Below are 14,512 nucleotides of genomic sequence, written 5' to 3'. Positions count from 1 at the left end.
CATCACCATAAGATCTCCTAGTCTCATAAAATTGAAGAGACAAGCACGAGTTTTTGGAGTCTGAACGGGAACAAATAGACAAGAAATTCGGCTAAAGTCTGCATTGAATTCGGCCAATTAGACGAATCTTAGAATCCTATTGAAAATGGAATTCCCCTTGGTGTTCTTTGTAGAGATGCGATGTGATGTTGGTGTAGGATTTTCAGAGAAATTCTTTCAAGTGGCTTATTTGAAGATGGTCTGTGAATGGATTCTGCTTTTAGAAAGCTTCATCATCTAAAATGAAGTCGTGGAACCAGATTCTTCTGGTCAGCGGCTTCCCTTGGACTTGGTAAAGGCTCGATCCAAGAAAGTGTTTGTTATTGTAGGACTCTATTGACCTTCATTCATATTTAATGAGTACAAAACTTTGGTAACTGAGTTAATATTTCCAATGGGGGTTAGTCCACAAAGAAATTGAATTGAAGTGAAAAATTGAATTGAAATAAATGAATTAATTCAACTTCAACTCATCTTTGGGCGTTAGTATACACGAGTTCAAGTACACTAGAAAACAGATTCCAGTGTTAGTGCCCCACATGAAAAGTATGATATAAAGAAGATAATAAATAATATTTTATAATATACTTAAATAGAATATATACCTAAACAGATAATTAACCAAAATAAGCATAGTTACTATACTTATAAGTGATTTAACATGTAGTATTAGAATATATTAATATCATAATTAATGAAAAATTATATTATATTACTTAATGATTATAGTTTATTATAAATTAAAATAATAATATGTGACTAGAATAAATTATTTAAAATAAATAAAAAAGTTAAAAATAACATAAGTGAATATAATAAATAAATAAATTATTTTGTAATAACATAAGATATAGTTTAACATTAAAACTCACTATTTTATTACAAAATAAAAAATACATAATAAATAAATAAATATATTAATTTATCAATAACATAATATATATTTTACATATTATTAATTAATAATATATTAACAAAAAATGAAAAACTAATGGTTTAATTAATTGGATAATTAAACCAATTATGACGATAGTTTAATTTTTCCTAACTTAGGAAAAATTAAACATCGTTCTCCTTAGCGCGCATCGTCTTCCTCAGCGGCGGGCCAGCGGGCAACGGCGACGGCGACGGAGGCGACCCTCCGACGATATGCTGAGAGGGAGAAAAGAGGGAGGCCGAGAGAGAAGAGAAGTCTGAGAGGGAGAGGGAGGCCGAGAAGGAGGAAGGGCGATAGGGGTGGGGGAAGGAGGAGAAAAAAAACTTTGTTGAAGGATCGCGGTGGGAGAGGGGAAGAAGCAACGTGAGTCGTGCGCTTCAATCGATTGATTCGCAAAATAGGTATGAATCAGTTTTCCCCGATTTTTTCCTAAGCGAATGAAGTGGTATAATCTCACTTCAATGTAATTCATTCTATACTAACGCATTATTTAATGAACTAAGTAATGTGAGGAAAATTCATTCCACTTCATTGTGGACTAACCCCCCCCCCCCCCCCCCCCCCGCCGGGCAATGATTTGATTCAACTTCAACTCTTCCTTGTGTGTCAAAAACAAGACTTCTAACTAAACGACATATTAAGTCATCTTGAAGAAACACCCATGCGCCAAGATTAAAGACTCGAAGACTAGAGTCTAAGTGTCTTAAAAATATCTTAAGAGCTCTAGCAATATATGAGGAAAACCACCAAAACTCCAAATCTAAGGTACATAGAGCATTGGAGTTTTACGATATTTGATTTTCTAAAATCATGTTTAAACGATGCATATGAATGTTTCTAACCTTTAGTCTTGTTATCTCTTAAAACTCAAAATTGCACTCCGGCATAAGATAAGATCGATGAACCCTACATGGGTATGACCACTCATATAGATTTACAGATGCATAGGAAATAAGTTATTTCAATAAGGAAGATCACCAAACGAGCTTTTTAGCACCAGAAGTAGCTATTTGGTCGAAAGAGGAACTTTATGGCTCCCAAGAGGCACGCCAACCACTCCAAACGCTACGTTAACCGATAAACTTCCATGGTTTTATAATGAGAGACCCTGAGAGAGTCATCCAATTAATAAACAAGAATGATCAGATCAATCCCTATGCAAAGTGTTGATATCGGTCATTTAAAATATTAAAATATTAATAATAAAATTAAAAATAAATTATATTATTTATGGGTTGGATCATAAAAATAAAAATATATAAAAAATTAAATTTATAAAACAAATAAATTTTAGAGTTTTGTTTGGTACACATGGACATAAGGTTGGGATACAACATTTGAAAACATCTCGAGCGAGTTTGGTAGACACGATGAGTGGTCAAAAAGTAGGAAAGGAGAGTATGGCCCATGATGTTTGACCGAGTTATGATCAGCTTGGAAATTCGAACGCACCCACCATGTTCTTTTAATATGGTTAGACCAATGTAGCCACAAACAATAGTTGCAGGGATACTGGGGACCGAATCGTTTTAAAAAAAATAAAACCTGATCGTTGCCGTCTTCCTTGGACACATGGCATGAACTTGGTTTTTACCTGTCGTCTGCCCATTTAACCAAATTCGAACCAAACGCTTGATTTGCAGCATCCGTCTTCCCGATTAGAACGAGAATTATCTCTTTGTCTGTTTCTAACCAGCCTCCATTATTGGCACCGCCATGACCAAGTAACTTTCAGTTCCGCTTCCCTGTCCTTACTCCATACTACCCGGATCACTCCGCGGAGAATCCACCGTTTCGCATCTATCTCCAGCGCTGATTCTGATAATATCTGCATCCTGAATGTGTGTCTCGACGTTTTTTCCCCCAACTCTTTTTTATGTTTTCCTTTTCTCTTCCTCCTCTCATCTCTGATCAACTCTTTCCCCTTCCTCTCTCCTCTTCACTGGCGACATTTTTTCGGTAAAAAATCACCCATCTTTCGGCTTCTAACCGGGTTATTTTTTAAGGTAACAGATGCTTTGATTTGGTTTAGTACTTCAAAATATTTTTCTGGATCAAACGATCGAGTTTCCCTTTCTCCTTTCCCTCCCTATTTTCTCTCCGACACCTATTCTGAGTTCCCTTTTTCAATCGATCGCTCCCAAACCCTCTTCTCCCTCCAATTTTTCTCTTCCCGCTTCCTTATTCTGTTCGGTGGGTGCTTGTATGCCCAATGTTTTCAGTTCTCACGATTCTACTCCAGAGAAACCGTCGTTCGTAAACGAGGAGAAGGGAGCTCCCTGATCGTCAGGTAAGAAGTATAGTTTCTAATCCCATGCTTATTTCAACTTATATTATGGTTTCTCCTTCTAGAACATAGATTCGCACATCCCAAAAGTAGCTCGGACCCTACAGTGGAATTTTTTTTTTTATTTTTTCTCCACGCTTATGCGCTCAGATTATAAAACTCTGAATTCTCTTCCGTGTTGCTGCCCTGTAATGAGTTCCAAAATTTCGAAGTTTTCCCAAGCTAGATTGGTTCTTTGAAAAGTTCACTCTCTCCAATTGGTTCTTTTCGTCTCTGTTCTTACAATTCTGCCATGTTGCATCATCAGAGATGGGAAATTTTTAAGAAGCTCGGAGCCAAGGTTTTTAGCTTGATTTTCCGATCGACTCGGATTCAGAATCGGCTTTTTATAGGGATTCTTGCACGAAATTTCGAACCCACGATTTTTGAGTTGAAAACACATGAACTAACCTCCTTTTTTTTTTCTTTTTTCTTTTTTTTTTTAATTTCAATTCAACAGATTTTGAAGTTCTGATCTTGTCATCGCAGGATGTTGCCAAGTCGAGAAACAAATGGATATGAGCCTGTTACAGCATCGAAATCTGTTGCTTCTTTCGAAGAGAAGTACGGCGAGCTATCTTGGCGACTCCTTAAAGGCTTTTTAGGTATATTTCTCCTCTCGTCGTTCCTCTTAGTCTGTTTCGCCGTGGTTGTCGGGCAGCCGTCATGGAAATCCCCGGAATGTGTCAATTTTTTCGAGGAGCCGATCAACAGCTCCCGACATCTGGCTCCACTAGAAACAGAAGGGAATGCGACAAATCTGTCCCACATCTTCTTTGGCCTCGGCGGGTCAGCGCGAACTTGGCCGGCGCGCCAGCACTACAGCGACCTCTGGTGGTCCGGCGAAACGCAAGGGTTCGTTTGGTTGGACGAGCGCCCTAACTACACATGGAGCAATGTCGGACCGCCGTATCGGGTGTCGGAGGACACGTCCCGGTTCCCCTACAAGAGCGGGTCCGGCACCCGATCGGCGGTCCGGCTGGCGCGGATCTTGCTGGAGTGCGTTCGGGTATGGGAAAGTGGAGTGCGGTGGTACGTACTGGGTGACGATGATACAGTGTTTTTCACAGAGAATTTGGTATCAGTTCTGGGGAAATACGACCACGAGGAGATGTATTACATCGGTGGCATATCAGAGAGCGTAGAGCAAGACGTGATGCACTCGTATGGGATGGCGTTTGGCGGAGGCGGCTTCGCCGTCAGTCATGTGTTGGCCAAGGAGCTCTCGACATTACTGGACGGTTGCCTCGAGCGTTACGGGTACTTTTATGGCAGTGATCAGCGAGTCGCCGCATGTTTGGCCGAACTCGGCGTTCCCCTCACCAGAGAACTCGGCTTCCACCAGGTACTTTTTTTTTGTTTCTCCGACCGGCAATAAAAATTTCCTCCTTTTTTTTAGGATTTCAATCTCCTGGCACTCCCCTGGGTAGAAACGATAAACGGCTAAGTTTGGTTTTGTGGGTTCGTGATGTGATTAGTTAGATATTCGAGGGGACGCATATGGTATCCTAGCGGCGCATCCGGTGGCGCCACTCGTTTCGCTCCACCACCTTGACTACCTGAAGCCGCTGGTTCCAGGGAAGACACAACACGACTCACTCCAATCCATCGTCCGGGCCGCCTCCCTGGACCAGGGTCGTGCCATGCAGCAGAGTTTTGGCTACGGCGACTCGAACCGTAAATGGTCTGTTTCGGTATCATGGGGTTACACAGTCCAAATATATCCGTGGGTGTTGCCACCGCACGAGATAGTGAAAGCATTCCAGACGTTTCAGACGTGGAGATCGTGGCAGCCGGGACCCTTCACCTTGAACACAAGGGCGTGGAAGGCTGATCCATGCCAGCAGCCGCTGCTCTACTTCCTGGAAAGCGCCGAGTCGGTGGAAACCGATCGTGGAATCCTCCTCACACGTAGCATTTACAAGAGAAGACGACTGGAGAAGGAGTGTGAGGGTAAAGCGTACAAAGAGGCGTTGAAGACGGAGAGGGTCGAGGTTTTGGCTCCTAAGATGGGACCCCACGAGTGGCATAAGGTAAGATCTTCATTTCGTATTCAAAATCAGCTAATTAATCGTGTTTTAAAGCTTCTTGACATCTTGTGGGTTATAGGGTCCGCGAAGGTATTGCACGGAGATGGACGCGAAAATGAAAAACCGGAGCTTGACGATGAGGATCAGAAAGTGCAGAGCAGGGCAAAGCATGTCGCCACCCGTATACCCATGACCAGTAGTAGATTCGACTTCCTATACTGTAAACAAAGATAGAATAAAGGAAGGAAGATGGGAATCAAAAATCACGAGGCAGCTACTGGAACATGTTAGATTGCCTTGTAGATGGAATAGGATTACGGCAACTTGCAGTCGAATTAGATCCCATTTAAGGAATTCCCTCCGGGGATCCAGGAAAGTCCAGGAATAAACTCTCTCCCCTTTTTGTGCGGAGCTACTAATAGATCATCTGGGTGTCTACCTTGCACTATAAATTAATATTGAAATCTGATCACCTTCTTCCCACTCTGGTTCTCCCAGACAAAGCATCTCCTTTTCTGGCAAAATCGGATTCATTTATGACTTACCTTGTGAAGGGAATGTTGGATAGTCAATGCTAATACCCAATAAAGAGTACTCCAGCTACAGCCAACTGAAGCCAATTACTCTTCAGATGTTCTTACTCCCAATTTACGCTGTAATTGAAGGATGAGGCGTTTTTCATGAATTAGAAAGGCAGAAGCAGCTAGAGAAAGGAGCAAGCACCACTAGAATGTTTCTAGTGGGTCTTAAGACTGATATCGTTCACGATTCTCATTCAAAATGGTGATTTTCTGATTAGTTAAAGCTTACTAGCAATGTAATGTATCCCGGGAAGCATTTCCTGTAGTTGGATTTACACTAGAAGACAAGGAAGCCACAGAGAAACAAGCCAGACATTGATGTCAGTTCAATACAGCAACTAATCCAAACATCAAAGAGAATAAAATCCACTAGAATGTTTCATCCCTAAATTAGAACTTAGCAGTGCATTGGCAAGGGAGGACCCAAATTGAAGAGTTCTCTTTGCAAGGAAGACCACGATAGCTAAGAAACCTCTGTAACTGGATGAGAGACCATTGCCAAAATGGCTTTGCAGAAGTGGGAAGCTTTTTTGGTAAAACATGAAGACCATCCAATGCAAGGCTCTGCCACCTGAACTAGAGACCCCTGAAAATAGATCATGTCCAGACATGGGACTCCAGGCGAGTCAGGGGTCACTTAAGCATTGATATTGACAACACCTTTGTTATGTTTGCCAGTGATAAATCTGCTCCTCTTAGATCAGCATCAGAAAGATCAGCACCTACACATCTTACAAGACTGCAGTATAAGACTAATGAAACTCTTTAGAACTGAAGTAGAGGCAGTGAAAAAAAATACGTGTTACATCAGCATCAAAGAAACTAGCACCCAGTGGGTTTGCACCCTTGAAGTTGGCTTGATGGAGGATTGACTGAGAGATAATAAAGTTTATTATACTATGTGGTCTACTAGTGGCGAAGATCAAGCAGGAATATGGTAACAATTTTACCCAAAAGTCATGCCGTTTCAAAGTCCTGTTTGATCAGACTCCTCCCACTGAAATCTTTTCCAGTAAGATCCTCTCCCCTGGTAACTTCAGAGCTGTATGGAAGAAAGCCCAATTGGGCTTTTCGACTGCTGAGTGTGAAGTCAAAGTTGGAACCGAAAATTCAAAGCAAAAATGGTTACGGTTAATATGCACATAATTTGCTCAGTTTTCAATGAAAAAAAAAAATGTTGCTTCAGACCGGCAATTTGTCCTTGGTCGTTGTTGTCACTGAATTGGGCAAAAGAATTGGCTCAAACGCATTTGTCCTACGAATCTGAGGTGACGAAAGAGAAGCAGGAAAAAAACGAATACTCCCAATTGATTTAGAAATAATTTAATCCCACTTAGTCTTCTTAAATGTAATATTTTTGTACGTCTCAACAACACGCCTATCTTTGTCGGTTCCGACAACTTCATACTCCCAAACTCCTTATTTCTCACCATAAACGCAGGTCAAAAGCTAAGGAAGAAAGAGAAAGCAGATTCATTCCAAATAAATGAACTTGCATTTTCCGTTCTCTTCTCTCTTACTTGACGCGAGGCGAGGCGAGGCGCGTTCAAGTCCACGGCGGAGTTATTATGTTCTTTTGGGCGTTTCCTCTTTGAGTAGTTGACAAGGAATGTGCTCAAGATTCCATCATTGTAGGCTATTGTTTGAAATCCATATCCGAAGCGGAGCCTCGGATCAAAACCCGTAATCTCTTCGTTTATTTAAACTTTTCAACTTTAAATTTACAGTCGAGTCGTCTCTGAAACGAGAGTGGTTGGGGTGAGAAAATATTTATTCATGGAGAGTAACACAAGATTTGCAGCAGCTGCAGCTTCGCGGCAGGTTCGTTTTCATGTCCTGACGAGCTATTTTTACTGATTTTTTTCAGACACTGCGCCGGTGCAAATGGGAAAGCAACCAAGAATTTCTCCTTTTTTAAAAGAAGTGGTAAAAAAGGAAAGAAGAGGGCGACTGACTAATCGCGAGTTAGTGGGTTAATTGGGGAGTCCGTCGGGAATACAAAGTGGGCAGGGGGAAGGCAAAAAATTCGCCAGAAGCTAACAAAGCGACGCCCAAAAACAAATCCAAAGTACCCAATTCCAACCAAATAAAATAAAAAAAAAAATCAAAGCCGTGTTGAAGTAGCGAAACCCAGGAAATTCCCAAACGAGGATTTTTTTTTTCTCTCTATTTTTCGCCCCCTTCCCCCCTCTGTTACCCTGTAGGTCTCTTGGATGCATTGAACCAAGTACACAACCCTTCTCCTCTCTCTCTCTCTCTCTCTCTCTCTCTCTCCTTACTTTGGAATGCATTCTTTCTTCCATGCTTCTTTTCTCACGCTCTACCACACCCCGGCATTTCATCGAGCATGTCGTCGTCGTCGTCGTCCTGCCCCTGCGAGGATATCGGCTTCTGGAGCGTCGAGAGCATCTTGCAGTGCCAGAAGATTAGCGATTTCCTCATTGCCCTTGCTTACTTCTCAATACCCCTCGAGCTCTTCTACTTTGTCAGCTGCTCCACCATCTTTCCTTTTAGGTGGATCCTCCTCCAATTCGGCGCCTTTATCGTTCTTTGTGGCTTGACGCACTTCGTCGCGGTATGGACCTACGAGCTTCACTCCTTCCAGGTTATGCTCTCTCTCACTGTCCTCAAGTTCCTCACCGCCTTGGTCTCCTTTGCCACTTCCATTACCTTGCTAACCCTAATTCCCCAAATGTTGAGGGTGATGGTGAGAGAGGGGTTGTTGAGAAAGAAGACTCGCGAGCTCAATCGCGAGGTTGGAAAGATGAAACGACAGGAGGAGGCGAGATTGCACGTCCGCAGGCTCACGCAGGAGATCCGACGGTCGCTCAATCGACACATGATTCTCTACACCACCCTCGTTGAGCTCTCCAAGGTTTTTTTCCTGGAGAATTGCGCAGTGTGGATGCCCGACGACTCTGTCACTGGACTCACTCTTACCTACGTATTGAAACAGGCAGTCGGCCTGTCCTGCCCGTCCTTTATCCCGCTCAATGATCCCGATGTGATGGAGGTGATTGGTAGCTCTGGGGTTAGGATCCTCGACTCCAATTCACGGTTGCTTCGGTCCGAAGAGTCTGGATCCACTGCGGCTGTTCGGATGCCGCTACTACGAGTGTCCAATTTTGAGGGTGGGACGCCTGAGTTTGTGGATGCTCCCTATGCTCTTCTTGTATTGGTGCTGCCCTCGGATGGGGCTCGTGAATGGTCTTCACATGATCTCGAGCTGGTGGAAGTTGTTGCAGACCAGGTGGCTGTTGCTCTCTCCCATGCTGCAGTTTTGGAGGACTCCCTGCATATGAGAGAGAAGCTCATGGAGCAAAATTTGGCTCTTGAAAGAGCAAGGCGTGAGGCTTTGATGGCTAGCCGAGCCCGTTGTTCATTTCAGAGAGTGATGAGCAGGGAGGTGGCAATGCCTGCCCGTTCGGTTGCAGCAGTTCTATCGATTCTGCAGCAGGAAGATTTAAGAGCTGAACAGCAAAGTATTGTAGAACCCATGGTGAAACTCGGCCTTCTCTTGTCTACTCTTGCTGCAGATGTTGCCGGTATTTGCAATTTGGACGAGGGTAAATTTGAACTTGATTTTCACCCATTTAGTGTTTATTCTATGATGAAAGAGGTAGTGAGCATCTTGAAACTCCTTTGTGCTTCTCGCAAAGTAAATTTCGAGTTTCAAGTTTCTGAAGGAGCGCCTGAACACGTGGTTGGGGATGAAAAGAGGATTCTTCAACTTCTCTTGAACATGGTTAGAAATTTGTTGGATTCTGGAGATCAGGGTGATGTTTTTCTTAGTGTATATATGGAGAGTGGTTCTCAGAGTGGCCATGATAAGCAGTTACCCTGGCAAAGAGCTGTGTCTGGTGAATTTGTTCATTTGAAATTTGAGATAAGAAGTGATATAAAAGAAGTCAGTTCGAACTCCTCAATGCAAAAGAGTAGGAAATGTGATACTGAAGGACCTAGTCTCTTAATGTGCCAAAAGCTAGCTCAGGTAAAGTACTTGAGAAGCCCTAGTTCTCTGTAAGTTGTTGACCTTTATGAAATTACTTTTTTGGTTGTTCTGGTGGTTTGAAGCTTTAATTGGATGCACATTATGAATTCAGTTCTGGATCTATCTTCTTGCATGAAAGAAAAACCATTACTTTCCTGCAATTCTATCACATATCTGGGTATGAAATTTGTAGATCATGCTTTTATATGGTTGAACCTAGCTGCTTGCATGAAAGAAAAAACCATTATTTCCTGCAGTTCTTTCACTTATCTGGGAATAAAATTTGCAGATAATGCTTTTATATGGTTCTTTTTGTCTTCAGTAGATGATCATTCCGCAACAATTGTTCCTATCAGCTCATAATAACTAATACCTGACTTTCATAGTGCAAGACATCCCTGTGGCATGCTTGTTGTTTTCTATCATTGTTTTGGGTGATCCTAGGTTTGGTTGTTTGTGCTTTACTGAATAGTGAGTTCTGTACACCATGAGATGCTTGTTTACCTTGCAATCATCAACTTTGTTGGAGGCAGCTGTTCCACCATCTTGAGTATCATACACCAGATTTAGATTGCTTTTTTGAATTATTTTACTCTACATTTATGCGTGTTAGTATCATCCTTAGTTTACTTTTTACTGGTCCATTAACTGGTTATGATAAAACCCTTCTAGGTGGTGCACTATTAGATCCATGTTGTACATGTCCAACCATCTCAATTTCTTATTTTTCTCATTTATAGGTGCAATTGTGAAGTATTTTTGTACGTGTTTTTTGGGTAGTTTTATAGTTCTAATTATGCATCAATATATTTAAGGATGTTCATTGTGGAATTTTTGGGAAATAGAAATCTTTGAGATGCTCCTAAGCAGAAAACGGAGCTACGTGGTCGAGATGAAGTTGCCTTGCTTGCTAGATAGTTATTACTCTGTTTGACACCTATATATGTCTGTGAATATTGGTTCTTATCGAGGCATAGTACGAGTGGTGAGGTCAGCAGTAGAGGAGAGTCTTTACAATTGGTCAATAGATTTGAAGGTCATAGGTGAAGTGTTTGTGGATGGTGGAATGTGTTAAAGGTTTTCAGTAATAGGAAGTGAGGAATAGAATTTTAGAAAGCCATGAAGATTGAGGATAATTACAGTAATCGATGTTTGTTAAAGTTGGGTCCAGGTTCATTCCAAACTAGGATGCCTTTTCTCAACTAATAACCACAGGATTTTTCTTGACATTAATCTGTGTGGGACTCTTCCCACTATCATTTCCCTTCATGTACAGTCTTAGAGAAGACCATAGACTTGAGACATGCACAACACAAATGGACATTAGATTGAGACATGAACAAGACAAACAGACTAAACTAAGCGAAGCAGAAACTAAGCCCAACAGAAACAACATCTTACTTTAATACCTTTAACAAGTGTGGTTCATATCCATTCCAAAATGACTATCCGAAGTTAAGAGGCCTTTTCCCACTAATAACCACATGATTTTTGTTGATGTTAATCGATTTGAGATTATTCCTACTAACAATGTTCATTTAGTTTAAAAATTTAGTCTTATCATAAAATAAAGCTAAAGAAAATGTCAATGGTCTTGTTAAATGTCAATGATTATTTAGAAGATCTGCAAAGTGTGATTTTGTGCTTTGTTTGTTGTACTTTCTGCAAATCCTGACTCTTCCAGATATCTTCGTAGTTCTTGTCAGTTGTCTCTTTCCTGGGCTTAATCTAACCAAAAATGTGACTATTAACTAATTTTGGCGATTCAAATAGATTAAGGATTGCATGAAGTGTGTAGCATATTTGTGTCTTTGTGTAGAAACAATAAAGATAGAAGCTAAGACCTCTGCAAATTCGGCTGCAGATGTGTTAGCCAAACAGGGAGCGTCCCTACAATCTCTGGTTGTGAGGGAGTTGCTCTCTCTTCCTTTGTAATTTTCTTGTTTATATATAAATACATCTTTATCAAAAAAAAAAAAAGACCTCTGCAAAGAAATTTCTTTGTGCCAACTCTTAATCATTTATTTTAATATTTTAATTTTTTTTGTTTTAAATGTTTGCTGAAGTGTGTATATCATAGTATCATTTTTACATTCATATGTCTCTAGAAATGCTACCTTCCAATGCCATGACCTGCATGTTAATTTGTTAAAAGTGCACCGGAATTTGCAGAAATCTATAGGTAATCTCTGTTATTTGTGACAAGTGAAAGTGTCAATCCAATGCATAGTTCTCAAACCTATGATTTTCTGCATACCTGTTCTTTCCCTTGCACTGCTGGAAATTAGGATTGAAGTTAGAAGCATCTGGCCTTGGACAAGGGTTTTGTAGTGTTTTGGTGCTGATTTCCAAAGGATATGTGGTCCATAAAAAAAAAATGTAAACTGGAAAGGTCATCTTGGAAGGCAAATTTGACCCTCCAGTAGAAGAGCATCTGCAAATCCAGATGCTGCTCAAACTAGAGGATTGCATCAAATTAAATTCTAACCACCATGATGAGTCCGATCCTTTTGAATTCCTCTTCCTGGCCCTACTATGGCTCTTAGTTCTGACATTCAATTGATGGCTCCACCAAGAGTTTTGGTACTTGCTAAAACCAGTTTTGAGTTCATCAAGTTAAATTAGTGTATCAACTTTATATTTTCTTATTTCCTACTGTCAGCCAGAAGCTATATACATATATACAATCTATTACCCAGATCTTCAATATGATATTCTGCCGTTGTCATATCTAGACCACTCTTACCATTTTTCTTCAGGGGCCTACTCTTCTTTTTTGTTTTGCTTTCATTATTTCCTTTTTGGGATGGCAGCAGTGCCGGTTTAGGGTGGTTTCTGCCTATCAACTCTACCCCATTCTATGATAGGTGTTAAACTTAGCCCCATTTCTCAAGTCCAAAAACCAAATTAGGGTGAGCTCATGTTTGCTCATCTTGTTTTCAAACTAATAAATTTTAATTGTTCTCTTTAGTTACTAAAAAATTGTAGATTTCTTAATACATTAAAAACAACTACGTCTTCAGATCAGTAAGTTTAATATATCCAGCAAAAAATGAAGCTTTATATAAATTATAGTATGTTAAAAAGAAATTGTGCAGCATATTTTTGGAACACAATTCCATGAGGATGCAACACTCCTAGTGTGAATCTAGTCCAACCTGTCAGATTGTGGATGAACTTTGGGGCCTTTATACTTGTGTGCTGCAGATGTTGAGTACTGGTTGCTCCAATGAAACTCGGGAAGATTTATCATTATAGATATATCAACTAAGTTCCAGGATGAGCACCTCTTTTGCACCCATATTATTTGTTGAGCATTGAAGAGATCAAATTCATGGGAATTAAATAGTCTTTTTGGTAGTCTTTAACCGTTTGTCTCTCAGAATATTAAAATTTGTGTTATGGTTTTTGTTATGCTAGTTTCTTTTCAAAATCACTGCTGGCATAGCCAAATATTTTAACACTGATGTTTTCTTTTTACATGCAGCTCATGAATGGTGAGTTATCAGCCTCCCCAAGCTTGAGTCAGAATAGAAAAATGAGCTTGACAATCAGATTGGCAGTCACAAGATCGGAAGAAGCTCTTAATAGGCCAAAATACAATCAAGACAGTGGCCTCTCCCTATTACAAAGAAAGACCATTCTTCTGGCTGACAGTGATGGCTTCAGTCAATCTATTATACGAAAGCTTCTTGAGAAATTGGGTTGCCGTTTATCAGTTGCCTCATCTTGGTATCAATGTTTGGAAACACTTCACCTGAACCGTGATGAGTTTCAGCTTCTTCTGATTGATCTCCACCTTCTTGAGGAAAACATCCATGAGATGTCATCCCGTGTAAGAAAGTTGCGATCAGGAAGTTGGCTGCTGGTTGTTGCATTGGTATCGGAAGCTGATAAAGAAACCCGTGACAAATGTCTGCAACACGGAGTCCATGGTGTTGTGTCCAAACCAGTTATACTGCGAGAAATGGAAGAAGAACTACAGAGAATCGTTCACCAATCAGGTGCTGCTCATCACTGACACAAGTAACAACAAACAAGGTATTCTTTTGATTGCATACAGAAAATCCCTCCTTGTAGAGTACACCCCATCCCTGATTGGAATTTTAAAAATATATATACATATCCAAAATTACAAATTTCACACAGTTTTTAACTAAGAATATAGTGCATTTCACCTATCAAACTGGCAAGATCCAAAAAGGAGGGAAAGTCGAAGCATCTAAGTTTTATGGGTTTTTCGATGCTAATCACATACTCTTCACCATGGTGGCCAATTTGTCAAAGATGATGACGTTGTGGTAATTTGCAAGGGAAACTTGTGAGGGGTATGAAAAACCATGGCCATTCTGCAAGAAATGCATTCAGCTGCTGCTCTTGTTCCTTCTTTCACAATCGGTCTTTAAAACACAGTTTCCTGAAAAAAAAAAAGAAAAGAACATGTAATTTGGAACGGAATAATGATTGTGGCTTGTTTGCGGTGGTTATGGAGCTCATCTCTGTCATCATTTTTGCGCGTTTCAGCTATCAAATGCAGATACTATCCAGGTTGGTGAAACTTTGTGCAATAAAAGAAAAGAGGATGACATAATTTTTTTAATCGACAGG

General features: G+C 40.6%; 2 protein-coding genes across 3 annotated transcripts; both read left to right on the top strand.

Moving 5' to 3' along the window:
• Positions 1-2,644: 2,644 nt before the first annotated feature.
• LOC137941981 (uncharacterized) lies at positions 2,645-5,745 on the top strand. 2 transcript variants are annotated; one of them, XM_068787635.1, is made up of 4 exons: positions 2,645-3,266; positions 3,792-4,647; positions 4,781-5,335; positions 5,412-5,745. In XM_068787635.1, the coding sequence occupies exons 2-4, from the start codon at positions 3,793-3,795 to the stop codon at positions 5,523-5,525; spliced, it is 1,524 nt and encodes a 507-aa protein (XP_068643736.1). In that variant the 5' UTR covers positions 2,645-3,266; position 3,792; the 3' UTR covers positions 5,526-5,745. The 2 variants fall into 2 exon arrangements, with proteins under 2 accessions (XP_068643736.1, XP_068643745.1); XM_068787644.1 differs by having other exon boundaries at positions 3,763-4,647.
• A 2,234-nt stretch (positions 5,746-7,979) lies between these two features.
• Positions 7,980-14,330, top strand: LOC137941974 (ethylene receptor 2-like). Its single transcript, XM_068787623.1, has 2 exons — positions 7,980-9,904; positions 13,392-14,330. The coding sequence occupies exons 1-2, from the start codon at positions 8,261-8,263 to the stop codon at positions 13,923-13,925; spliced, it is 2,178 nt and encodes a 725-aa protein (XP_068643724.1). The 5' UTR covers positions 7,980-8,260; the 3' UTR covers positions 13,926-14,330.
• The last annotated feature ends 182 nt before the right edge of the window (positions 14,331-14,512 follow it).

Source organism: Aristolochia californica, unplaced genomic scaffold (assembly GCF_029961685.1).
Source record: "Aristolochia californica isolate CCGP_79_NKW_82.1479 unplaced genomic scaffold, dmAriCali1.0.hap1 SCAF_10, whole genome shotgun sequence".
NCBI classification, from domain to species: Eukaryota; Viridiplantae; Streptophyta; class Magnoliopsida; order Piperales; family Aristolochiaceae; genus Aristolochia; species Aristolochia californica.
This window is presented reverse-complemented; position numbering and strand designations above follow the sequence as displayed.

What these genes read in the sequence shown, in the direction of transcription:
- LOC137941981 (XM_068787635.1), top strand. Translation starts at nt 3,793, where the DNA reads ATGTTGCCAAGTCGAGAAACAAATGGATATGAGCCTGTTACAGCATCG. An exon ending in GAGAACTCGGCTTCCACCAG is followed by an intron (nt 4,648 to 4,780) that starts GTACTTTTTTTT and finishes TGATGTGATTAG; the next exon opens with TTAGATATTCGAGGGGACGC. An exon ending in GACCCCACGAGTGGCATAAG is followed by an intron (nt 5,336 to 5,411) that starts GTAAGATCTTCA and finishes TGTGGGTTATAG; the next exon opens with GGTCCGCGAAGGTATTGCAC.
- LOC137941974 (XM_068787623.1), top strand. Translation starts at nt 8,261, where the DNA reads ATGTCGTCGTCGTCGTCGTCCTGCCCCTGCGAGGATATCGGCTTCTGG. An exon ending in TGTGCCAAAAGCTAGCTCAG is followed by an intron (nt 9,905 to 13,391) that starts GTAAAGTACTTG and finishes TTTTACATGCAG; the next exon opens with CTCATGAATGGTGAGTTATC.